At 40.3% G+C, this 27,873-nt stretch overlaps 1 protein-coding gene across 1 annotated transcript; it reads right to left on the bottom strand.

The window, feature by feature from the left end:
* Positions 1-384: 384 nt before the first annotated feature.
* On the bottom strand, positions 385-27,873 carry LOC137195508 (neuronal migration protein doublecortin-like). The gene is made up of 7 exons (XM_067607930.1): positions 27,692-27,873; positions 23,376-23,801; positions 20,031-20,371; positions 10,561-10,663; positions 6,397-6,486; positions 3,472-3,569; positions 385-3,349 (listed from the first exon to the last, which is right to left on the bottom strand). The coding sequence occupies exons 2-7, from the start codon at positions 23,737-23,739 to the stop codon at positions 3,293-3,295; spliced, it is 1,053 nt and encodes a 350-aa protein (XP_067464031.1). The 5' UTR covers positions 23,740-23,801; positions 27,692-27,873; the 3' UTR covers positions 385-3,292.

Below are 27,873 nucleotides of genomic sequence, written 5' to 3'. Positions count from 1 at the left end.
GCATTCTGATTCAGTATTTTCACGCATTTGGCCACTGTTGATAATGTGAGAGACAGATTTCCTGTTCCCATGGTGATGAAGAGTCTTTTAGTCATCTCCACCATGAACAAAATACTATTTTTACCTCACATACAAATCTTTTATCTATTTATACGTCTCTTAATAGATTTCTAGCACATATTGAGCATTGGTCATTAATGTTGCACACATACAATATGCATACACACAGTATTCCTTTCTGACTTTTTTCTCAGTATACTATTGATTAGTGGATTAGTGAATAGAAAATGTGTGTGATAAGCAAAGAGGGGTTGCAGTGTGTAGATCAGAAAAGGAAACAATCTTTAAGTGGTTGTTGTTGTAATAAAGTCAAAACCAGAGAGGTGAAATACAACTGTTTTAATTGCAAAAGGATACCAGTTAATACATTGAATGAAGCACTGAAACAAGCCACTGTGACATTGCAAAATACCACTAAAAAGGACATTGTAAATTTCCAAGGAAAAAAAAAAAAAGAAAAAAAAAAAGTCATTCATTCTATCAGAAAGGCATACATATGAAAGAGAACAGGAAGGGAGCGTATTTACACCACAATAAAGTGTCCTGTAACTCTACAAAACAAAGTGTGTTGGGAGCCCTCCTCATTCAAGACGTTTAAAAATGTTACAAACAGCTGTTAAGAACAAGCCTTAGATGTCCCATTTCAGTTTTTTTTTTTATCAAAAGACAGTAATCTAAAAAAAAAGGCACCACTGTAGGTGATGAATTCACACCATCCATCTTACATGGTGGCAGCCGGTTTACACAAGACAACCAACATTTTTCTGTTAATGTTTTCTATGCTGCAGCGCTGAAGTAAGCCGTAGAAAAATCAAGGAAACAAGAACATTATTAGCATGTAGGATTATATAGAACTGATAGTTTCAGAAAAATGACAACAAATGGGGCTTTTGTACAAAATGGTGGATACGGTGAGGTGTCCCTGCTGTTTGGATGAGCTGATATTATTAGCTGTTGTGCTGGTGTGACAGCGCTCCCTGCAGGAGAAAGATGTAGTTCACAGCACCAGATAGTACGGTGATGGTTTGTCTTGAGCATTAAGTGGCTAAAGAAAACAGCTATTCAAAACTTATCCAGAGGGCGGGCACCGGATCACTCCTAAGACATACAACTTTCAGACTGTCACATCATCACAATGGAATAACTGCATGGAAAATCTCTGTTTCATTTCTTATTACGCTACTGGGTATGAAAGGCCATTCTCTACAGGAAAAAAAGAAAAACTGATTTTTTTTTTTAACTACTCTTTAATCCAAATGCATAGATGTTAATTCAAAGGATGTAACACCAGCATCACTTTTATTTTTTCAGTGTATTGAGAGATTAATTGTGGTCACGCATTGTAATGCTGGCAAGTAGACAGTAAAGTGTCTGTTGCTGTAGTGAATAGTAGCTCCCTGCTTTGTGCTTCAGTGTCGTCCAATTTAGAGATTCTCAGGCTTGATTCCCTGCAAAATCTGAGAAAACTCTTTTCAGTAGATTTATAAGACACACGATGCAAGTCGTGACAATAGAAAATAAAAATATGGCGATAGATAGCTGCACACAGAGGCTTGAAAAAAGTACTAATGTTTATAGCTCGTGAGCAAGTTAAAACTAGGAAAAAAAACCCTAGACAAGTACCCTTGATATAAATTAATAAACTTTATAAAGATTTAAAACCCACACATAGATTTAGACAACCGTTAACTTTTCATCTCCCCTGTATCTGAGAACTATGCTGAGCCATGCAAAATATGAGAAATCCCACTACTGTTTAGCAACCTGATAAAACTGTAACTGCGTCAGATGAGCATGATTCGTTATTTTGATGCGTTAAAAGTTAACATGCATAAATCTCCCGGATGTGCTTCCTCCAGAGTATTTAATTTTACAACTAATAAAGTTACATATTTTCCCCCTTTTCTATAATTCTTGGCCTGAAAACATACTTTGGCTTTGAGACCTTTATTTATTTATCTTTGAATTTCACTCACTGAACTATAAAATATCACCAGTGATAAAGTGGCCTAAAAGGAAACGATTTCAACATGGTCACTAGAGCACTACTGTATACTGATTGGCCTAATTGTTTTTACTTTGGTTGTTCTTATGCACCATTAGGTCCTTAAAATCGGGTTTTTACATGCCCAAAGTCTTATATCCATTCATCAATATCATGCACTGCAGTTTGTGAAAATCTAAAACACAGAGGGTATATACCATGTATAGCCTACTGTCTATGTATAGGGTCAAAATAGAGGAAACACCAATATAAAGATTTCCCTGAGGGCTGTGTGGGATGCTTTTTTATAGTGTGGTCGTCTCTGATTGGACAAGAATGCCAAATTATTGCCAACATTTTGAGGATTTTGAGGCCTCCATGATTATGGTGGCTGTAAAGTGTCATTTCACACATGGTTTTATAATTTCTTAACATATATATGTATTCAGTTGAACATGTATTCTCAGCCCAGAGACGGCTTCTGGCCAATAATCCTCCTCAGTCAGGAGCTGCATCCCACACATCCTCACCCTCTGTGGTGGGACTTCATTTTGGTTTTTCTTTTACTTTGACCATACCCTGTATCATGTTAAGCAAATGTTAGACGGATGTGACGTTATGGAAGCACAGCAATGGACATTGGGCAGAGATGTTATGATAGCTATACACAGTATTTACAGCGGGTTAGAAAGACTCCATCTGGCTTAGCAGACGTCCTCTGACACGGAACCTTTACCTTTAACACCTTTAACCATAGGGCAGAAGGACAGGAGGACATGGAGAAACATCACGAATACAAGTGATACAAAAGTTGAGTCAGTTCTGGCTAACACCCCTAAAAATATCCATTTGCTGCTTGGAATTCTGTGACTGAAATATCAAGAGTGAATCCTTTAACTAAATGTTTGTTTGTTTTTACACCGTGAAATCTGCTGGTCAGTGAACTGTGTGCCCTTTTTGAGAAACAGTGTCTAATCCCCCTCAGAGAAACATGTCTGAACAATAGTGAGCTGTTTGTTACCCCCGCGGTGGAAACTGATTTAAAAAAAAAAAAAAAAAAAAGGTTTGTGTTTTGTGCAATTCTCAAGCAGCAAATGGTGTCATAGCCGTGGTGGCTAAGGCCTTACAAAGAGACAAAGAGTGGTTCTCCTAGACAACAGGTGGCACTGTGAGTGAAGGTGGAAAGCAGCAGAGGTATAAAAACTTCTGTGTTTCAGGCCAAAAGGAGGCAGGCTGCAGGAGGAGAGTCTACATCGATTCACCGAGAGAATCATCGTCATCCAGAGATAAGGGCAGGTAGAGGTCCTGCAAACACAGGGGGAGCAAAATGTGTTAAAAAAATGTACAATTAAGAGCATAAAATGATGGATTTGGAGACAAAAGGGCAACATGATGACAGGTAAGGACAGGGAGTGAGGTCCAGGTACCTTCTGCTTGTTGTTGAGGCCTGGACTGGTAGGGGTGGAGGTGGGGGAATGCTTGGAAATCGGGGTGGAGAGCTGGCTGCTGGAGCCCGTCCCGTTGGCTGAGAGAGCCCACAGAGGGAGGGATAAAGGAGGAGGAGGGAAATAGGAGAAAAAGAGGTAAACAGAGTAGTGTGGATTAGAAAGAAAGTGTGTAAAAGGGGGCCTGTAGCTCTCCTTGGCTCTGGAGAGAAAAGTCAAACTTGAACCATGGCCTCACTTGGCTACAGTGCAGAGCGACGCAGTCGGTCCAGGTCTAGGTGGCTGACAAGCTCTCCGTTTGTTTCTCTCTCTGCTAGATGACATTTTATTCACTCACTCTGCGTCCTGCCACGTTGCTAGGCTTCCCTCAGTCTGGAACATTGTGTTTATATCTGAGAGTGGCACAATGTGATGTAGCTGTGTGTGTTAAGTGGTTTAAAAGAGTTTTTGTCTATAAGAGATGAAAAGAATTCTGAGGACTATAAGCCAGATGGCCAGTGTACATTTGAGCCAATGAGTGTTGAAAACACAACGTGGATAAAGCTTCATTGTTCACCAACTTAATGCCACTGGCTTCATTTAAAACACTCAGTCAGATACACAGTCTTGCAAATGTAGACCTAAATACCAAAAGCACTGAAATCACAAACCCTATTATCTTGTAATCTTAAAGTCTGCACATCTAAACATGACAAACTAACACATGTACTAAACCGAGACTGCAGCTGTCTCATTTAAAGACAAAACATTCAGCTTCAGCAGGAGCGGAGTAACATTTTCTCTACATATCAGAAAAGTTGCCTGTGCTGTCATGGTTTTCTCTCTGCATTTATGTACACAGAAGATTTATTCATCCTCTGTGGAAAATCTAATCCAGCATGCTGATGTTTAATTGAAGCACTGTGTTTCATTGTGGTGTCTGTTCTCCAACCATTTATGGGCGTTCATCCCAAGGCCATGCAAACACACTTTGAAAGCATTCAACTCAATAAACCCAGTGCACCCTTGTAAGACACTAGGTGTTTTTTTTGTTTTTTTTCCCCCCCTCTTAGAGGCCGGAGACTGAAGAATGTGCTGGTGAACAAGCCAGCTGCTATGTATGTGAGGCTGCAGCATTTAATTACATTGGATTTTGATTCAGTAATTTAGCTCTTCCATAAATGTTAGTGCTATAGTATGCTGGGGAGCGTGAGTCTGGGGTGCACACACACCTATTGTTGCTTTCATACCAGCTGTTAACAGAAGCCAGAGAAGCATTCAGAGACAGATGGCAATGTACAGTATTTTATATATTCTCATGTCCAATTATAATTTCACAGTTAGGTGCTTCAGATAGTTTCAGATACAAATTTCAAAACATCAAGTACAGATTTTTTAAGCTAATGATGTTTCTGTCAGATCAGTGAATCTGTTGTTCGTTACAAGAATAGCCTTACAGTGACCCACAGCACTGGGCATAAGAAGCATTACATACATACTAAAAGATACTCCCTCTTCTTCTGGTACTCAAGGTACAGTTCGGGTGTTAAAACTGAAATTTGGTAAATACTTTATGAGTATGAGTAAACTCTCATTATTATTTATGAGTAGTAATCCCTGTTAACATAGGCTAGCCCTCCGCTGCAACCCTGTCATCAACCTGCTGACCTCGCAGGTACGACAGAAGTGTTAACACTCAACACTTTACTGCCTCCCCAGCATGGTGGCCAACCATCTGCTGTCTTAAAGGCCAGGCATCCCCCCCCCCAATCAGTGATCAATAAAATATTCAAGACCGCTGAAGGACTGAAGACACCCGCAGAGCTGGAGACCACAACCCCCCCCCCCCCCCCACCACCACCACCTATCGTGTAAAGTGGCATGAAACATGAACTGACGACTACCTGCTGCTACCACACTGCCGGCTCAGAGCGTCTCACTCTCAGTCACTCTCAGTGCTGCGCGTCAGCCCTGCATTTACCCTACAGGGGATTTAAATGCTCATCTGCTCCGTCTTTTCTCCGGTGGAGAGACACTGTCACTTGCTCATACTTTAACAGGCTTTAAGAATATGCAGCAAAACCTCTATGTGTGTGTGTGTGTGCGTGTGTGGGTGTCATCATGGTGTATAGCAATAACCAGTGAGAGGATTAATACCATTTTACAAAATGAGTAAGTAACACCTTCCTGAGTGTTCGTAGTTTATGTGAAATCTGTCAACGGAAACCGCTTTTTTTTATGCCTGCACCCGATCAGGTTTCATAGAGCCAACTGTTCAGCCAGCTAATGGTGTAACTATGCAAACTCTCGATATGCTGCGTAGCATGATTCAAAACAGGGAGGTACAGCAGTGTTCTCCAGAGTTAAAAGCTGTTGTTAACATAAAAGATTTAAGCATGAGCAGGCACCACTGTCTCTATTATGGTCTACTGCCTCCTGGATATTATTAAATGTTAAAATCCCTGATTGTCAAACAAACAGCTGAGAGCTGTTTACACTATCTGTGTTTACTTTTCATGTATTATTCATGTTTTTTTTTTAAAAATCTGCATTGGCAACATTGTATTAAATCTCATCAGATCACCCTCAACGAACAAAGGCTAAAAAAAATTTAAAAAAAAAAAAAAAAAGGAGAAAAATCTTTCTCTTTTTAGCATCCCCATTTTTTTTTTCTTTTTTGACGATGTATTTGTATTTTTACCCATCTTGTAATCTATTGATCTTGTATTGCTCCTAACAGAGAAATCAATTTTTTCTCTCAACCCCCTTCAGTGTAAGATCAAGGTCTGCTACGGAGCAGCACCACTGACACTGGTGTTTAGCGTCTTCCTACAAGACTCCAGGAGCTAATCACTACATCACTTTTCTGTCATATCTTATATTGGCCTAGGATGGCTAAGGATGAGTTACAGATAATAATGGGCTCACTCGATTCAGCAGGAGACTTGCAGCGCCTGATTGGACCAGGACTCTTTGCTGAACCGCGCTGAGCTTTGGGTCCCTTCATCACCCTGCATTCTGTAATGAGAAACACACAAAAAGACATCATCACTTTTCACCCAGACTGACAGAGTGAGTTATGGTTAGTTAGTTAGTTGTCCAAATATGAGTGTAAAAATGAATATAATCTGTAAATGTTGGAAAGTAAAAAAGCTAAACAATCTAATTCATCTAGGACCGTGGATTAACTGTCGCTTGCATGTTGACTAGATTGGTGACAGAAAATTAACGTACAAGACTGACAGAGTTAAGCAACCAATTAGGCCTTGGTAACAACTTCTATATCCTTCAGTATTAAAGTAATTTTTGAGAAACAAGTTTATTCACTTTCTTATCATGAGTTAGTCAGACACATGAGTGGCATCGATCTTCTCATCTAACAAGTTAGGTCTCATTTGTTTAATCCATCTTAAAAATGACAATTTGGGATTTTACAGGGGGTTATGTGCAGGACTATTTCTTGGCCAGGTGCGGTGATTTCCTGGTGTGTCTTTGTTGGTTATCTAGCAGGAAGCTAAGCTGAGCTAAGCTAACCAGCTGCTGTTTGTGGCTTCAATTCAGAGATATGAGTGTGGTATGAATCTTCTCATCCAACCCTCATGACGAAAGCAAGCGTTTACCCCACATACTGCAGATACAGATACAAGCACAATAAGGAAACAAAAAGGCTGAATGAAGTACATCAACATGGATGTATTAAATCTGCAGAGGGAAGACAATTAGCAGCTTGGTTAGGGCCGAAGGGCTCTAGACTTTAATGTTAGATGATTATTGTGACTGACCAAATGTGTCAAGTACCAAAAGATGGTATTGAATGTTTGGTCAGATTCATAGTCTTGTAGTACTTTAGTTCCCGATTTAAATCATACTTTATTTAGGTAAAGTCCTTGAATGGCTGCTTGTATTTAGCATGTAAGAATATTGGCTTCTTTTGTTGGCTATTGGCTTTTATCCTTGAATCTATCCATCATTTTAGTATGTGCTTTTGTAGTGTGTAAACTCAGGTAGTGCATTGGCAACGGTATAAAAGCATCTTGAATTCCCTGCCCTATTTGTACATAATTTGACTGCTATCCAGGGTTTACTGGCTATGATTCAAGAGCCATATCAGTTGCTTGTGAATTCCTATAAATGCATAATGATGAGCGCTTGTATAAATCAGATAGAAATGTATGTAGTATATTCTGGGTCACTGTATTAATCAGGGTAGACAGACTCCAGACATCGCTACTCCTCCCTCTGCATTTTCCCCTCTGTTTGCACTGTAAGGCTCTCTCTTTCTTTCTCCCTCTAGTCATTTCCTCCCCCTACCTCCTCTTTTCCACTATTGATGCTAATTATACTATCTGTCCTCCCTCTGTCTCCTGGGATCCTACCATGTCTGTCTTCTCTCTCCTAACCTTCACACACTACTGGATACAGACGTACATTCAAGCGTTATTGTTCGCAAGGTGTGCCACCATGCCTTTGACAATACTTCAGACTGGCAGCTTGTCTCGTCTACTCAGTAGCCTCAAAATAGCCCTGAGTCTATCTACACAGGTTCTTGCTCAGTTTCAACTGATGTTGTCGCTGCATAAACAAAGCTGCAGGTACACATGTGCTCCTGTCTGTCTGCAAGTCCATCTGCCTTGTCTTGTATTTAACATAAGGAGTGCGAAAAATATCCACAAGAGATTTAAATCTATTTTGGTAATTCTGCCAAACCAAGCTTAAAAACAGCAACCATGTGAGTCGAAGTAAAAGAGAAAAAAAATACATTCAAAGTTCATCTCCTACCCAGACAAAAGCCTAGCTAGCATAAACACTCTGTGGCATGTGCATCATTTTTGGAGATATAGAATCTTAACTCCTTAAAGTCACATCAAAGGTAACTATTGTCATTCATCTTTATGAGGAGAATTGCCATCCAAATTGTCAAGGGTTGACCATAAATCAGCCAAAAATCAAAATCAAAATCTCTCTCTCTCTGTCTCTCTCCCTCTCTCTCTCTCTCTGTCTCTCTCCCTCTCTCTCTCTCTAACTCAGCAATGTCTGGATGCTCAAGACATTTTATTTAGCATTGCCCCAAGGTTATTATACACTGAATGAAACAATTTAGCTTTGGTTCGATGTGGGGAGTGTGCTGAAATGAAAGCACCCAGATCATTATAAATGAACTGGAATCTCCATCCTACCAAGACATGAAAAAGGAACTGAGTGGAAAAGAAGGGATGAAGGGAGTGTAATGACAAATCAGCCTTGTATCGTTGCTGTGTTAAAGGTGCAGTGTGTAGAATTTAGTGGCATCTAGCAGAATGGACTTGGAAGAAATGGAATATAATATTCATAATTATGTTTTAATTAGTGTATAATCACCTGCAAGTAAGAATTGTTGTGTTTTCGTTACCTTAGAATGAACCCTTTATATCTACATAGAGAACGGGTCCTCTTTAGCCTGCCATGTTGCACCACCATGTTTCTACAGTAGCCAAGAACGAACAAACCAAACACTGGCTCTAGAGAGGGCCTTTCACGTTTTTCTTGAGTTACACGGCCACCGGAGGTTCTCCTACACACTTGCAAGGTAAATGCTAGACTGGATGAGCTGGGGGGACGAACTCTCGCGAGTGCAGTTAGGATTAGGTTAAGGTTAGGGTACAAATCTCGCAAGAGTTTCATAAATCATCCCTCCTGCCCATCCTATCCAGCACCAACCGCTTGGAAGGAGAAGGTGAGGTTGCAGATTGCACCGCTAGATGCCACTAAATCCTACACACTGGTCCTGTAAGGTTAAAAGTCATTTATAAGATGTTGAATCTTTCGTAGAGGTACATTCAGTGGAAGTAGGTTGTTAAAAATAGGGTTTTCATGTCTGTGGGGAGCAGAGAGACTCAGTGAGAGGATTGGTTTCACATTTTCTCTCCTTGACTTCTCAGCAGTATCAGCAACAGCAGATCACCTGGCCTAAACCTGTCACCAGACAGATTAATGACTCTTTTTCTCCACATTTTCCTATCCCTGCTGCTGACTGCAGATAACAGACTCCCCCTTACTCTCTCTGCCTCTTTGTTGGCCTCCCTCTCACACATAATTTTTCTTCTCTTCGTACTATCTGTTAACATAACATCTGTTTCAGAAAAAGAACAAGTCAAAAGAGTCTCTAAAGGGACATTGTTTAATTAAATAACATCCCAGGAACTACTTATTGCTCACTCTATGTGGATATTTTCATTTTATATACATACAATAAGTGATTTATTTTAGGTGCTTAAGTGCAATGTTAGACACCAGGAGCAGTATACCAGAAATGTGTTATCTTAGATTGAGTATAAAGATCTATGATAGGATTTTGCTAAATTTTCCATCCTTAATTATTTTTCTCAAATCTTTTACCTAAATGTCTAAATCACGTCTATCTCATTGTGTTATGGCTGCTGAACAGAAAGGAAAGGATTCAGAGTTAGGAATTATTGATGTGACTTCACAAATGTAAATCTTGTGACACATAGAACCATAACTTATATAAATTGTTCTTGCTGTACTGTACAGTTTGAATGTTTATCGACTAAATAAAAGGTGTGTGTCAAATTCATAAAATAGGAAATGTAACAAACTAACTTGGATGCCCTCCCACACAGAACTGCTGTCATAAAAATCCCCAATAACATCAACTTCAAACAAAGACAAAAGTGTCAGTTTACTCCTGTTGACAGCCAAGTGTGGGCAGACCGACTCCATCACATCATTTTTCATAAAATACAGTCTACTGTTTGAAATAATGGACTTCCTTAAATCAAGATGTAGACATTAACAGTGCAAACGCCCTGTCAAGTGTGTCTTAATGTATGTGAACAGGTTTGTGGGTGTTATTTGCTGCTGTACATTTCATTAATCTTTTCATGGCTTCACATTTTTATTGTCTTTAGGTTGGTACAGCAGCATGATTCATTATCAAGCTCATACTATGTTTACCATGGTTTTACAATATCATCACACATACGGTGATGCACAGTTCATGTCTAACTTAATACTATACTGTATTTCATGTCTATATACAGTACAATAACTGGCCTAGACTTGTATATACTGTATAAACGGTGTCATACTCACCATTCTCATCCAGAGAGAAGTCGTCCTGGGCATAGCGGAATTTCTCTGGTCCACATGCAATGAAGACATCATCATCACCAAAGAAATCTTGAAGGCAAGTAACCTGTGAAGCCAGAAGCCAGAATAAATGAGATTCCTAATGATCTGGTATCAACTGTAAAAGACAAAATCTCTTTACTGCACTAACAGAGAGTTAAAGAAACTAAGACTGTGCAATTGCCAGGAGAGTAGTATCTGTTCAAATTCGTCAGATCATATTCATGTTGTCATAGTTGAATAAAGTGAATTTGAAATGCTGATTCAGCACTAATTTAAAAATGTCATCCATACAGCATGATGAAGCGTTGCTAATAGCAGTGCAGACGAGGCACCGTGGCTGATGTGCCCACAGATTTGATGACAGAAATTAAAACGTTAAATTCTGATTAAATTAAAACAAAAAAACAGATGAACTCTGGTTGGCAGACAAGGAGGACCTAACTATCTCTCAGTAAATTCACCCACATGAGGCTGCATTTTTACAAAGGATTTAGTCAGCCGCCTTTGTGTTTTACTTGTCATGTTAACATGCCTTTAGCTACAGTAGGAGCATGTAACAAAACACACGCACACAAAGGCACAAAAAAGCCCAAACACAGAGTATAATGTTACACCTTTGCTGTAATGTTTAAATGATTCAACTTCCATCCCCAGGGACTTTTTCACTCTATAGCAGCTGTTGACACAATATGGCCTACTTAGTGGACAGATGTCTCTGGGCCACACCTTCTCCTCTGCTCTCCATTATAAAGACCCTGTAACCAGCTCAGGCAGGCCTATTCAAACCATTCAAGATAAAAGCTGTGTTTCCCCCTGATTGTTTCTTCCCCCCGGTACAGATAAGATTTGTTACAAAGCATTACAGTCTCATCTCCAGTTTGCCTTTCATCACCTGTTGAAATTTGTTCTCTCTCATTGAATGATTTTATCAAAACATAGGAATAAAGTGAACTACAGACTGGCACTCTCTTTTGGGGCTTTAGAGCTAATTTACTAAAAACACTGATTCAAGATTTTCTTGTGGTTTCTCTGAGATGTCCATGGCCTGACAGATTATGTTGGGACGTTTGCCAGGAAAGTCAAGATGCATCATTTCATCCTTTATGATACACATCCAAACTATGAGCAGCAGATAATTTGGGAACACCGCACCCCAGCAGCTGCCATGTTGGTTCTCAGCCCTGCTAGACAAGCTAAATGTGTGCGGTGGTGACTCGCTGGCGTGGCATCCAACAGCTGTAGCCTCTCTGTGTCCTACAAGATTCCCCGGATACAGGCCTGCTAGATCCTCGCTGAGGTACAGAGATGGTGGTTTGACTCCAGGGATCAAAATCTAATTGGTTTTTCCAGCCAGGGCTACTTTTCAGGCTCCATATAGTGTGTTTATTGTGATAATTATCAAGAGATTAGATACATGTTACTTTCATTAGGTTAAACTGCTGCGTGGCAACAGGGGCACCTGACAGTTAATCATAAGATGGACGCATTAGGAAGAGCTGTTTCCCCCCCAAGGCAAAACCCTTGCAGTAGGTAGAGGAGAGGAGATGAAAATGGGCTGAAATGGATGGGAGGGTATAAAGGGTAGTCAATGTTTTAATAGCTTTAAGAACAGAGCTGATTAAAGGGATAAAGTGCTTATCCAAAAGACTGCTACCTTAATCTCTCCATTCAAAATAAAGATTCTGTCCTCTCTGCAGGCCTCTGGTTGCCTAACAGGCACGACCAGTGTCTTCTTGACAGTCAATCTGTCCACTCACTGACCTAAAAGGGGATTCAATTTAAAAAACCTTAAAATAAAGACTTTGCATGGGTTTAAACGTAAAACACAAACACTACAATAGCACTGCACTCGAACCAAGAACTCAATTGCTAAACAAATCCAAAAACTACACACTTTCGTAATGCAACAACTCAGAAACATTTAGAGGAAGGGTGACTCAGTAAAAAAGCAGCATGAGAAAACTTGGGTTCATTCTCATTTGTAAGAAAGCATCCTCCCTCTTTATGACCTCATAGCAAAAACACTGAATCCTTGTAATCCTACTCCCAACAGGGATCACTTAAGATTCACATTATCTGTACAGCTACAGTTCAGATCTTTGACCAGTCCTCTTTCCATCAAGTCCACTAATAATTCATATACAGTATGTGTCAAATGTCCTGCAGACACTCCATCAATCACCCAAATTTGGCTTACATGTTTTTTGGTTGCGCAAGTGCATTCTGATTAATAACATCATCATCATCATCATCAGACATTGTTTTCCCTCATAAATGGGATGCCCATCATGGGTTAATAGTTACCTTAGTGAAATTTGTCATCTGACATCTGTCTATAGTTGATAGAAATGTTGTAGAAAACACTCGGCTTTGCATGCGATCACATCAAATGTAAAATGTCAAGAGTCCCTTTGAAACATGGCTGCCGTGAGGAAAGGGCAGACCAGCGTGGGAACAATTGGATATAGGTTAAGAAGCATCTTCTCTCAGTTTGAAAAGGTCAGTCAACTGCATCAACCAGACCCACCTGGCAACAGTATCTAGGAGAAGGACAATATGACACGACATGATGCCGCTCAACTTTAAGATTATCAGAAGTCTCCCAGCACTGTTTTTATAGTCATATTGCATCTTTAGATATTTCACATGCAAGTCAAGGGTTAGGGTTAGTGTGTAGATGTCCATTTGTGTTTTTATTGGAGGAGCATGGGTGGGGTTTTCCTTAAAACTGGCTCCTTCCAGACTCTAGGTGCCCCCCCAACCCTCTGTCCCCCCAAGCCCATCCCTAATCTCTGCCTCACCAGCTGTCAGGACCACATGACCCCCTGAAAACCACGAACACCACCAGCAGCCACGCAGGGATCCACCAACTACAACAACTGAATTATTCAGAGTTCCTTGAGCCCAACGCTGACCAGTCGTCCACAGGCCACAAACGTTCATTAGGTGATGGTAGTCAAGTTGTGAGTTAAGAAATTAAGTGCTCTGTTTCTCTGGTGGGCCTCAAGTTGTTGTAATCTCTATACTCTATACACTCTCTGTGGTGCTCAATAATCAGTTTTTCATTTCAATATCTGTTCTGCAAAACAGAGGACTTCTGACTTCAGATGTGGTGTTTCAGAATTCATTCATCAAACCACAAGAAAAGCTATTAAAGAAAGTAAAATAAGCCACAACATACAGTACAGTATCACCTGTATGAACATTAACATACTAAATGCTATGTATGATGCAGAATTATTTAAAATATAGAACAACTCCAAATACAACCAATTATAAACTGGGCTAAGCAAAGCCAGCTGGCCTCAAAGATTTTTGTGTAATACATGGCCTGATTACATATATATTATTGTTAAAATAATCATTTCAGGTGTGAATTAAACTACATTCTGTTCAGACCAACCACTGCCAACCTATTCAACAATTTGTTCTGCAAAACAATTTTTTATATTTCAGGGACAAAGAGCAGTTTCTTGGTGTTTTTGTGTGAAGCAGCAGGAACCATCTCCTCCAAACAAAGCTCATAAATCCTTTTGTCTTCGACAGGCAGCTGCTTGTCTTGACTTCAGCTCATCTTTTCAGCAGCACAGTCACAGCAGAGATGAATGAGCGACTGAGGTCCAGTATCTGTCTCATCTCTGACTCCACACAGCCATGTTAATTGATCTCACTGCAGAAGTAAAGCTATTCAATATTGCATGATACCATTTTGACTCTCTGTCATGATCTGGGTGGCTCATCTAATCAGTACTTATCTGACAAACTGTAAAAGGCTTACCACCGGCGTTAAAGAGTCAGCAAATGGACGATCAGGAGAATCAAATATAACTGATTACACTAATCGTCTTTGCTCTGAATGACTGTGGCAGAGTGATCTCAGACCAGTTTAGGAAGGTTTCCTTCTGCCTCCATATTAACCAGAGAGTTAGAGTTAGAAATACAACTGTAGTCTGTAAAATAAAAATAATTAAAACAGCAGGTTTGTAAGCATGTACACTGCAGCATTTTCTATTTTGTGTTTTCATTATATTAGCAGAGGATATGACTCTGGAGAAGATGTGCGCTTGAGGACAGAGCATTTAACTATAGCTCGAGGTAAAATAGGATGGTAGTTTAAAAAAAAAAAAAAAGAAAACGATCTCATTGTGCATAAATTAGTTTTCATTAAATGTAACATTGTATAGTCTCAGCATTACTGAACTATGTGAGAGAAAACGAAAGTATAAAAAAGCTGAAAAAGGGCTGAAAAAGAGCCAGTAGCCATTGCTTTGCAACCCATGGGGAAACTCCCACACCATTTCCTTCACTGTAGGCACACAGACCTGATCAATATCAACGCCTCTGCACTGAGTGGAATATTCCACCAAAATACACACACACACACACACAGTCTCTATTTTATCTATTTTATCCATGGTTGAGTGCTTCACAGGCAGTGCAAAATATTAAAAAAAAAAACAATCACAGCTTCAAAAACACTAAAAATCATGTCAAGTTGTCTGGTTTTATAACAGCCCAGTAAGCAAATAAAATTCCTGTTGAATCCAGTAAATCAAATCAAGATTTGTTCATCTCTAACAATGATTTCATTACCAGTTGCCTCTTTGACCTGTCTGTGACCTTGGTGCACTGGTACAGCGTCTGTATGTTACTGTAGGTGCACCGGATGCATTTGGAACACAGATGAGTCATTTAGGCGGCTATATCTGCACAGTCATGGGGACCAGCTGGTGCCTGATGTTGTCTTAACCCCACCCCTCCCCAACCCCAAGGAAGCAGGCTTTCCATTTGGTTGACTGATGTGGTCTTAGCATTATTAAATTGTGCTTCCTCTTCTTCCCCCCGGGTCATGCTCACTTGTTGATGTGGTGTTCATGCAGGAACGGGGGCTGTGAGGGGATTCAGGCAAAGAAGATGCACATGGGCTTCAATGCCTGCTTGAGATGCTTCATCACAAGGACCACGCCCCTCTGTCAGTCTGTTTGCCACTGCTTCACAATGTGTGTGTGTGTGTGCATGTGTGTGTGTGTGGGGTGGGGGTGGGGGGGCGCGAGAGAGTGAAATGTGGCTGTGTTGATGGTTGAGGAACAGAGAGCAGACAGGTAAGACCCAATGTAAAGAGCACACTCAGCGTATTACAGCCATTGTCACAAACTGAATCCATCACGGCAGAGCTTATTGCCATGACAACTGCTTCTGCAGCATGGCAAAGAGCAGGCAGACTGCAAGAGCAGTGATAACCAAGGAAAAGCAGGCTTCCCTATTACCCGATGTATTTTAGTCGTTAAGAAGCCCTGAACCCATGCCTGTATCCATCTCCTACTCAGTGAATAATTTTTTACTGTGAGTTATTAAGTTTTAAAGCGAATTGGAATCTTTTGTTCTCTGACAATAACAGTGTGACCTTGTGCCTGAAGCATCCCTGAAGCATCTTTTTCTTCTGCGGCTCTTTGTTGACAAATCAATTTAACAAAAAAAAAAAAAAAAAAAAAGACTTAAATTCCAAACCGGGGTCTCAGTAATGGGCACTCAAAGGGTCCGCAGCACTCTGCAGTGCTGCGGACTCGTCGAGATAATTCATGAGGACAAATTGCACAGTAACACAATGCACCTTCAACATGTCTCACAAATAACATTTGAATTTGGCATCTATTAGACAAAAACCTTCCCAATGTGCAATTGTGATGAACTACTGTAGAAGCAAATTAGAACTATTTTTCTATGCAGAAACGTCTATCAAAAAAGGGAGTGAATACAAAATGGCTGCCAGCAATTAGATAAACACTCTCTGATTTAAAAGAAGCAGTAAGGGCTTCAAGAAATGTTCTTTTTCCTTTTTCTCCAGACAGGGGAATAATAACTCCCCATCAGCAAAATAAAATGATCCTAATTTGCTCTAAGAATGTAAAATGAATGACTCCTGAATCCACTGGCCCCACCCTTCCCGATTGAAGTGAAAAGCACCAGCATTTGAGGGGAAAATGGGAGTGATTTTGTTCCCATTACTGACGAAGAGAGGAGGGCAGGCTGTCTTTAGAGTCTGCACTGCACTGAGGAACAACAAAAATCAAATAGCCATTTCAAAAATGATACAAAACACAACCCGAATCACCTTTTATCTCAGTCACAATCTCATCCTTTAAAACTATACATATCCACGCTACAGTTCACACCCAATGATGGAATGTATACAGGTAAAAAAAATAATCATGACCTGTGATTTTTAAAGCAAAGGCTTGCATCGATAGTAAACTCTCACACCCACTACAGGATGTGGTATCTGACAGACCAGTCCACACCAGCTGGGCTCTCTTTGTGCCTGGGATGTGGTCTCCTAGCAACCGGTCCTAGCAGCTATCGCAATGGAATGGGAAGAGGAGGATCGGCGCAGAGTCAGGGAGGGGCGGGCACTGCATCAATATTGCTTCTACCATATCACCTCCACCACAGAGCAGCTGCAGTGTGCCTCTGCACACAAAGAGACTGCAATAATATGTGCAGCATTTCTTAGATTTCTGTGCATCGCAATGAAACTGGGAGTCCCTGGCAGAGATCGATGTAAAACTAATTATGAAATAATTAATCTATATCTACAGTGATAACAATACAATCAATATTCTCAGATTGGGATAGCCACCATATGGTGGCTGTTAAATTAATTTTGTTGAAACACATTATTAAAAATGCATGGCATGGCAATAAAAAGAGGCAAAAAAAGAGGAACCAAACCTAACTACAGCCCAACTACGAAACCAAATACATGAAAATAAAATAGCAACAGCCATATTCCATTCAGTGATTATGATATCCAAACATCTTAACAAGTGTTTCTGTAGAAAAAACAGTGAGGCAGGCAGACTGCACCCTTGAGAGAGAGCATTAAAATCAAATTCCCCCATCTATCATTTCAGAGCACCTCCCCTCCTCCGTCGCTGTGATTGGGGCCTTTTATTAATACAGAGGAAAAAAACAGAAGTACAACAACTAAAGGGGCTCAGCAGGACACGATCCCCAGTCCATCTGTAATGAATTATACAGGAAAAGGTTCCTACATGAGGGTTAGCAAACATATAACCATATCAAAGAAAGGACCGAGGAACAGATGTCCTTGTTCATCTCCACACGCTTTCACATTTGCTGCCTCTGTTAGAGGAACAACAGTCTGGAAAGCACAGGTATTTGATCTGTGCGGTGAAATACAGGTGTGATGAGGCGTGGCTGCATCTGGAGCAGGGGATTGATACGAAATACTGCATTAATTCCATGCTAATTCTCTGGATGACAAAAAGCAAAAATAACCATAATGAAAGATATGTCCTTGTAGTCAAAAGGTCACTGCCTACTGTATGTATTGTATGGAAAAATATTTAAGACCCAATTTTGACACTGTACTACTATACATAACCAGTTATCCTTATTAAACCACTCACATTTTATTTAGCACTTTATAAAGTAGCATACACTTCTGATAAGGATAATGTAGACAGTCTGTCTCACAGACCTTTCCACAGCCTTCCAGGTGGACGATGCTGCACAGTGGCAGTGGTTGTCCCTTCAGACTAATCCAAAAAACCATGAACATGAATAAAACATTATGTCCTTTTAAGCTTAGTCTGAGTGTGGAGAAAACAATAGTCTAACTTTTAGGAGTGACTTTTGTTTGTAAAGTTAAAGCATGGTGTGTGCCTCATATGGATCATTTGATTACCTTCCACCTTTTCGAGTCTTGAAACCTGAAACGATTTGTCAATTAATCAATTCCGACGTAGCAGCTTTTCTTTGTCATATCATTGTAAATTGAATATCATTAGGGTTTGGGCTGCTGGTCAGAGAAACTAATCTAATTGAGGACATCTTGGGCTCTGTTTTTTTTTTTTCTTTTTTTAAATATTTCATAGACTTAATTAATGGATTAGTGGAAAAAATAATCAGCAGATTGACCAATAATGAAAAATTATTGTTAGTTCTAGCCCTACTATCTAGATTTTTTCTATTTAGGAGACACTGGATTACCTTTAATCTCATACTTAAGTGTACATACAGTAATACAGGTGTGTCTGTTTTATGTGTCTTCACTGCCCACCACCAGCCAGTGGAAATGTTTCTCTGCAGGGTCTCCTCATGGGATTCCCTGTGCCCTGAATTCTGTTTGGCTACAACAGCCAAAGGGTCCTGTAGCTGAACACCAGAGAATAGTGAAGGTTGCTCAGGACACTTTGCCCTTTATTCTGTCGCTTCTGTTACATGAAACAAGACATGTGTGTATTTTCCAACCTCAACACGCGACAAAAGCATTATCTCAATTTGGAAACTCAAGCAAAGAATCCAGATGTGCCAGTGTCTTCGAGAGATTGATTGTCTCTGGGACTGTCTGATGTTTTACCCCCAACCTCAGATGTGTCTCAGCCTCAGATTATGTCCCACAAAATATCTTCATGTGCACAAGGAAAGTAACATTAAAGATACTGAGCTGTACTGAGCAAAGTGCAAGGATTACGAGTTGCTATTGTAGTTTACAAGCTTCAGTGTCCTGGTTGACATTGGTTTTGGCGTGTATGTTAAAGGTTTTTCTACAACAATATTCTCACAGTTTTACTCAAGTAGTATTGTGCACCAACCCAAATACAATAACAATAGGGGGCAAAATGATCAAACACAACAATACAGGGCTTGGCCCTTTGTACACCACCATAGTGGGTGGAAGACTGAACATCCCAGGACTTTTGAGCTTTTCAATGACAGATGGAGTCAGAAATACCAGCGGCCTAAAAAGTAACTCCATAACAAAGGCTGGCGGACAGGAGGCTAATGATCTGAACCACAAGATAGATTAATATGTTGCCTCAGACTTAAACTCATAAAAGACTTTAGAAAATGCAGGTCATTGTATACACAGGTTGTTCTCATGATGCTCGTTCTCATGGACCTGCAGTGTCATTGTTGACTGAGGGTAGGAACAGACAATGAGATTTTGTCCTCCATCTACTGTGTCCATTTTGAATGCAATTAAATGAAACCACTGAAGATGCAATGTGACTGTTTGGTCTTTTTTGCATCTCCAAGCAAATAATTTTGTTTCCTGCTGTCCTTTGATCGTGATGATACCTGCCTGGTGTGGATGAATGTATGAATGACGGACTGTCCTCAACCTTGACCACAAATTTTCCTATTGTGTAGCTTTACTTACATACTGTACTGTACCATCTTTATTCCAGTTACAACTAGAACATAGAGCCTTATCCCATATTAAACAAATTTTGCATGATGCATGCTAAAAAAGAAAAACAAAACAGTACCAGCTTAGTACATTTGAATTTTAGAAGGTTGGTGTTTTTCATATGCATATTGTAAACCCAATGAAGGTTTGCAGAAGTACATGTGATCTTGTGTCTTTCACCTGATCTGGGCGCGTTGATGAAGGAGAGACATACCTGCTTGCCATCAAGTGTGTAGATCCTTTTGACCACGCCACTTTCAAGTTTGATGGCCTCTGTGATGTCAGTGAGCACCTGCTCGAAGGAGTGCGCTGTTTTCTTATTGAGCAGGACACGCACAGCCTTGCGTGGTTTCACACCACTGCGCATCACCGTTACAAGCTTGGGTCGAATAAAGTCCTTGGTCTCCCTGGACTCGCCGGCAGCCTTGGCAGCTAAGGACTGCATGTTCTTCTGGCTGGCTGAAGCCTTTACATTCACAGACCAGTTGGGGTTGACGTTCTTTGTGTAGTCGACCTTCTTGTAGAAGTTCTCCGATGCACAAACATAGCTTTCCCCTGAGACGACAGAAGAACTGGGTTAGTGTGTCGTAACACTGTGCTATTCAACTTTGACACCTGAATAGTCCCAGAGGCGTCCACTCAGAAACATTTGAACAAGAGGAACTGAAGCCTTTCACATCTATCTCATCTCACATCTAGTTAGTGCCACATCTAAAAATCGTTTTACTTTGTTTAAGAATATAATACATACTGCAGATGGTATAAGTTTTTATTGCTGATGTTTTCAGAATGAAAACTGTTAACAGCCATGTTTTGAGTAACCAGGTTGTTTCTGGAAAGCTGCTATTGAGTCTTTCCAAATGTTATTTTTGATCCTTTGAGGACCACAAACTAAATTCCATTCATCTCCATTGCACTGCGGTAACAGCAGGAGCCTCAGGATTGGATATCTCATTGGTTAAATGCCACTGGGATAAATGGAAATGTGTTTGTTTTTATGATTGGGAAAAATATTGGTAGGTTAAATCTATCCCTTTTGTGGATGAAACAAATAGCTCCATGCTAATGTTAAGAACTATTTTAGGGTACAGAATATGAGAGCAGTTCCAGGATGAATGAATTACATGGGAGATAGTGGAAAAGACACCATGTTATTGTGTATTTATGAATTATGATGTCGCTTGCACTTGCATGTCTTTGAAAAGAGGAGTTTTAACATCATGTATCTCCCATGAGACCACAACCTAGATCAGTCCAACAATACCTGCTTTACAGCACAGACTGACAGTAATAAAAATAAAGTAGAGACACATCTTCACACTTAAAAGATTCTTTGTGTTTTGAGTTTAAAGCACGTGTCCCTTGGCTTGGTCAAACTTGCATTATGACAACCATCAATCTAGATGAAGACTGACAGAGTTAGTTGGACATCATAGGACTTCAGTTATAAAGGACAAATTCAGGTGGTGTCTGAATTAAGTCATGTCAGAAAGTCTTTTAAGCAGTTTAAATATCCTACAGCCATATAGTAAATCTACTTTTCCTAAAATGGCCCATCCATCCTCCAATTCTCTATATAATCTTCCATTTTCATCTCCATTAATCGAATTCCAGTCTTTCCTGCAGATTGTGCTGTTCTTGCTCAAACAGGGAGAGGAGCTAAAGTAGAAACACAAGACAGCAGAGGAAGAGAAAAGGAGAGAAAGAGAAATTTTGGCAAAACGGGAATCCAGAAGGCAACAATTAGGCCAAATGTGGAGAAATTACGGCAAAGACAAAGGCACAAAACAGGATTACACAGTGCAGAGGAGATTGAGCAATTAATTATATCCCACAAGAGGAAGCACAATGAAATGCCCCCCACACACAGTGCTTACTGTGCTGCCCCTTCTTTACTGCACCCACCACACACACACACACACACACAGATGCATACACACGCATTACTATCTTCCCTAAGCAGCTCAAGCAGCAGAGATGATCATCTCATTTTGAACAAATTAAGATGCAGTTCTTCTGGCTTTCCCCCAGGCTCACCCTATCCACCTCGTCCCACTTCTGTGGGAGTCTGCCTTAAAAAACTTGAGTTATAAAACTGTCTTATTTTATCCTCATTAACATCCCCACCTACTTCTCCAATAAAAGCTTTATGTTGCTGCATCTGGGCAAAGGTTCAACAGAAATAGGACTTCCCTCAGACAGGCTAATATATGGATCATCCTGTCGGGTGTCTAGCAAAGCCTTCATTCAGTTTCCAAAAAGATTCCAAATCATCTTTGGTGACTTTCATGACACTCATCTGTGGGCATATAAATCAGTTCTTGTTCTGATGAGTCTGTGGATGCCAAATTTAGACACCAACAGCCACGATGGCAGCTGCTCATAAAGCTGTCTATCTAGTTTTATCAGACAGAAGCACAAACTGATAAGCTTCCAGAGCAGTAAGAGTATTAAATATGTTGTGATGTAAAATACCTTAACTGCTGATTAAGATTTCCATCCGTTGTTACAATGGATGCTGTTGGAGATGTTTGGCAGTAAAAACTTATAAAAACTCAAAACTGACACCCAGATTGTGACCGGAGATGGAGAATTAGATGCAAATGTCATCTGTTAATGAACCATTTATCCCATGCTGAGCTGTAGAGAGAGGACTTTACAGCTCAGTGTGAACATTTCTGAGAGTCTAAGCTAATCACCCTAAAACTGAGACCCATTAAAACCAATGAAGAAGGGAGAGAACAACACGTTTTGTTTTTTTCTTCGAATGAGGCCGTTTAGTTCAAACAAAGCAAAGGGGGTGAAAATGTAAAACAGATCAGAGTTTTTATAAAAATTTTCATGTACATTTCCTCACATTTGTTTTGTATTGTAGAGAAAATAACACTTTGTATTAAAGTCAGACAAAAAAAGAAACAGTTTTATTTTGAAATAACTTAATAGCCAAGAGAAGACTGGACCATGTCACTCAACCGCCCCTTCAGATTACATGTGGATACATCATATGAAGAGATTACAGGAGTCTAGGCTGGACAGATAAAACTTCTAATCTCTGAAAACTGGAAATGTTATGCTTCTAAATCTCCTCAGCACACAAACTGACTTGAAACTGCAGATCATCTATTGTCTATCGTTTCAGTTTGATTTGACTACTGCAGCTCTACAGGAGAAAAAAGAAACTGAGGATGTAAGAGATCTTACATCTCATGAAAGAGATGCATGAAATTAGGGCTGAACAATTTGAAAAAATATCTTATTGCGATTATTTTGACTGATACTGCAACTGCGATATGATCTGCGATATTAGAGGGAATGATCATTTTTACATCATTCTCAATGAAAAACATTTTAAAATGATTATGGTGTGATTTGGTGCACAATATTTAATTTAAAATGATATTTTAACACACATTTCACCTTTTAGAAATATTGCGCCTGCTGCGATTTGAAAATTGCAGTAGGCCATATTGCAATTGCGATAAAATTTTGATGAATTGTTCAGCCCTCCATGAAATCAGATATATTAAGTGATTTGCAGATTCTTCTAAAATATGCTCACCTTCCTCGAGCTCATCCAAGGTTGAGATCTTGCGTAAGCCATCAACAGTGAAGATGAAGCGGACACCCTGTGGCAAGTTGATGTGGTCGGAGAGCGAGCGTGTGAGGTCAGCCAGGAGAGCGTCGAAGGTGCGAAATCGATCGTTGGCCACAGCGTACACGATGCCCTTGAAATAGCGGTCTCCGTTGCGGTAGAAGCGCACCTTTTTGGCTTTCTTCTCATTGGTGAGGGCCTGCAGAGTGCGCGTGCGGTAGAAGCTGCAGTGGGCGCTGTGGGTAGGGCTGGGAAGTCCATTCATGCGCCCGCCCCGCGGGGTACGGGAGGCCTTGTCTCGCTCGTCAAAATGTCCAAAGTCAAGCTCCATGATGACTGAAAGTTGTGATGGTTGTGACAGATGTGTGGCGGTGGTGACCAGCTCCGGAGAGTCTAGCCAAAGGGGAAAAACAATGTATCACAAAGTTGGTTGATTGAAAAACAATGAGCCAGACAACCATTAAAAACCTGCATCAGCTCCTGGTAAAGTGACCATTTATTAACAACTATAATACCCAAATTCATTTTTTATGATCATTTTTGCTGTCACTTCACTTCAATACAAGGTAAGCTAAACTCAATACCCTCTTTTTTGCAGCAGAAAATTAAATCTGAATTTTGTACTAACTTATACTACTATGAATCACTGAGTTTTTAGTACAAACACAGAGACATTAACTTTCCTTTCATTTTCAAAGCAGACGAGACACCCTTTGGGCTTCAAGTGAATTCTTTAAATCTGCCACAATGCTCATGGTTTCATCTGCATACAGGTAGAGAATGAACAAAACCACAAATCATTTGTGGTGAGACTAGAGCACTGCTTTTGAATGCACTGGTCTTTGGGCTCCAGCCAAATGTGTCCTTGTTTTAAGGCAATGATTAATGATCTTTCCTCAAAACGTGACACGTTCTGACCACTTCAAAGAACATTTTGTGTGCACAAATGTGGGTTTAGCTTTTGAAATCTCTACTACTATCAGATCAAAAGTAGAGCTTAGTCCTTGAGCAGCTATTGTGATGAATAGTACTGCATGGTGCCTCAATCATTTATTTATGAAAATAGCTTAAAATTCATTCATACAAACAATCCAGTGGGCCTTCTGCAGATTTGACACCCTGTGGAACTGGGGAGTGGCAAATGTTTATCAAGGTGTTGTGATGTCAAATAAGATAAATATTTTAATGTCATGTTTAAATAATCATTTTTGATTCAACCTGGGATTTTAATTATGTAGATTTAGGCAGGTATGAAAATAGGATTATACACAGGGATGAGATTAAGATGGCTGACTGATTGGCACACATTAATTAGGTTTCCCATGGGTAAAGATGTGATGATTAACAAATATCATAAAACAATGTATGGCTATAATGTATTACTCTTTAAAAATGGTGTGTTAGATCCCACACTGGGCACACACTGCCGTGGCACAAAATGCCCAGTTCATGAATTGGTAGCATTAAGTGGCATTTTCATGCTTAGATTAAGAACAGAATCCAGTATCTCATCTACTTTGGCTAAACTGCATCACGGTGCATGTTGCACACACTATATGTCTCTGTCTCTTCTCCTGCATTCAGCCCACATACACCTGTGAGTAGTTGCCCAGATGAATCAGAAACTGGCACACGGCCAATTTATACAGTTTAAGGGTACATTTGTAGAATTATCCTTTGAAGGAACATAAAGCAACTTGTTGATTGTTGTTTTAGACATCTGAAATCAATTTAACCCCAAAATTGCTGTCGTTCATTGTGTCCGGCTGTTAATATGCTGCCATTTTGTCAACTGTGATGAAAATGCATTTAGTGAAGCATATGTGGCACAAAATGTAGTAAAGGTGTTGAAGAATTCAGGTAGCTGCACAACCTATACTAGGGGAGGGCGATGCAGACAAAATTAAAATTGTAATATTTCTAAAAGCACATGGTAATAGTTACTCATCGTCATCCAATCAAGTGAGATGAGTTTTTATACTTTTTAAGACCAAGAACCTAGGTATGAGTATCTCACTGTATGATCATGAATGGTAAACTTTGTTTTTGCATTTCCAAGTTTTTGTCGTCAAGTTTCACCACATTAGGACTGAATCTGAAGCTTCCATAGAAAGTGAACCCTTGTTTCCCCCTAAATACAGGAGATGTAAATGTTACAGGAGATGCAGTCCTTCCTGCTTCATAGAAATTATGCAAATGATGCATCTGTTCAGCCAATAAACAATAAACCACTTATACTGTGAGATGGACTGTCCAAAGACTAGAGCAGCTTTTCTATTTCAAGCCTGGTCTCTTCCTCTTAACGTTCCACCTGATGGTCACAACTCACTTCTCAGTAGCCACAAAAATCACTGAACCATAGCTTTTAAAACTGAACACTGACACACACCCATAAATGCCCACTCCCACCCACACAAAAGAGGAAGTTATCTCTACGCAGTTTAAAGCTCCGCTCCACTGACAATCTCTTTATTCACATGTGTTCTTTAAAACACCTTCAGCAAGAATGATCTACACAAATTCAGGCAAAGTAAGATGACACGCATGTCACGTGTTTCTCCTAAAGGTCACGATAAGCTTACTGGACTTGACCATTTTTGACTGGTCTTTGAACACAACTCAGCTCTGTGTGGCTCACTAACAACACACACTTTCTTCCTAGATGAGGTTCAAGAGCTGATAACACAGTTTGTCATCTTCTGTCACTGAAATTATTTTTGAACGTGGCACCATTTTGTTTCGATTGTTTCATTTTGTTCTACCAAACTGTCTATGAGAAGGCTTCTACTTAGAGCTGGGAATTGTTTTTCAATATTATCGTCTATCGACATTGTGTTGCTGTTTTTCAAAATCCTTGAACCAAAACTGAGTTTTCTCAGTTCTTGCTCCTCCCATGTGAAAAGACTTTTGTCTTTGTGACGACTATTATTATATTGTGATACTGATTTCCAACATATCACCTAGTCCCACCCCTAGTGTTTCATAAAACCAACATTTAACATTATTTCACACAAAAATTTCTCTCACAAACCTCTGCAGAGCCTCTTTCAGCCTTTTCATTCCTTGCATGCCAATCAATGAATGAAACAATGTCTATTAAAGCTTGTTTGCATACAATTCTTCATTGCCCTCCGTGGTTTATTGCCCTCTAATACATACAAATATCCAGCACTGTACAGATGACCACAATGACATACAGAGGCCATTAAAACGGAATAGAAGGAAACATGCTGCCGCCACCCATACATGTGGCGGGGCCCTCCAATCCCCTGCTAACCCCTGGCTGTGCTGCTGACTGGGGTTTTATGACAGGCAGGGGTGGGACATGTGTGGAATGGGTGCTCCTCAGCTGACAAAGGCCAGGTTTCAAGCCCATCTGCTGCACTAATGGGCAGAGCTAACAGTGACCCTTCCCCAGTGGAGCAATATCTAGGACAGTCCATTGTCTCAAACAGGGTGCCTGCCTTCAGAGTGACATCACCATCACTGCTGCTGCTCCTGCTGCTGTTTTTTGGAGGAGCAGCCGGCTCAATCTCCAGCACAAGTCCAGAAAGTCCGTCTTCCAGCTAGAATATCAATCAAAGCTTCTCAGTATTAAACTACATGGCATGACATGCTTCTCATCAGGATTATCTCTCTTTATGGTTAATTGATACTCTGCAGAATTTTATCAATAGCTGAAAAAAAATCACCACTAGAGCAAAATGCATCCATTCCCCCTAATTAAATCCCCTCCTGAGGATTAAGCAGCACTGCAGCAACATTGTGAGGTATCATTGATATTTTTGGCTGGTTCTGTGTTCCTGACTGAGCCACCCACACAACACCCCGGTGACTACACACTCCTGACTAACCAGCACCAAATGATGACTCTCCAGTCATCTTCATCAAAGCTGATCAACATGCAATATCTGTCTTGGTAACATCACCACACAGAGCTACAGTTTTAAAAATCACATCACAAGGATAAAGAGAAAAAAAAGTTTCATGTTACTACTCTCATTCTCATGATGCCACATGGCAGAGCAGCGGCTGAAAAGGCAAGTTTTTCTCTCTCTTTTTTTTTTTTTTTTTAAAGAAAAAAAAGGGGGTTGGGTGTGCGCACACCTACTCACAATCCACCTGCTCAAACGCACGTCTTGAAAACCTAAAATCATTCCTTCCACCCTCAGATAACTACAATGACATCTCAATCTGCGCACTCCGAGTCAAAAGCATCTCCATTTCATTTTTTCTTTCAATCAGTAAAGTCTGTGGATAATACCATCCAGTAGCGGACTCACCTGCGTCGCTGCTTGCGGAGTGAAGGGAGTCTGTGTGGGGGAGTGTGTGAGTGTGTGTGTCGATGCTGCAGGATAGCGGCACGCCGTCTCTCCCCTCGCCTTTGTCTGCCTCAGTCAGTCTGCGAGCCCAGCCGCTGCCTGCCTCGCTGGATGAGCCACTGGGTCCTAAAGCCAACGAGTAC

Source organism: Thunnus thynnus, chromosome 13 (assembly GCF_963924715.1).
Source record: "Thunnus thynnus chromosome 13, fThuThy2.1, whole genome shotgun sequence".
Taxonomy (NCBI): domain Eukaryota; kingdom Metazoa; phylum Chordata; class Actinopteri; order Scombriformes; family Scombridae; genus Thunnus; species Thunnus thynnus.
This window is presented reverse-complemented; position numbering and strand designations above follow the sequence as displayed.

Coding starts and splice junctions, on each gene's coding strand:
- LOC137195508 (XM_067607930.1), bottom strand. CDS start 23,739: ATGGAGCTTGACTTTGGACATTTTGACGAGCGAGACAAGGCCTCCCGT. Junction 10,664..20,030: donor ACACACTTGATGGCAAGCAG/GTATGTCTCTCC, acceptor CTGGCTTCACAG/GTTACTTGCCTTCAAGATTT. Junction 3,350..3,471: donor GCCTCAACAACAAGCAGAAG/GTACCTGGACCT, acceptor CTGTGTTTGCAG/GACCTCTACCTGCCCTTATC.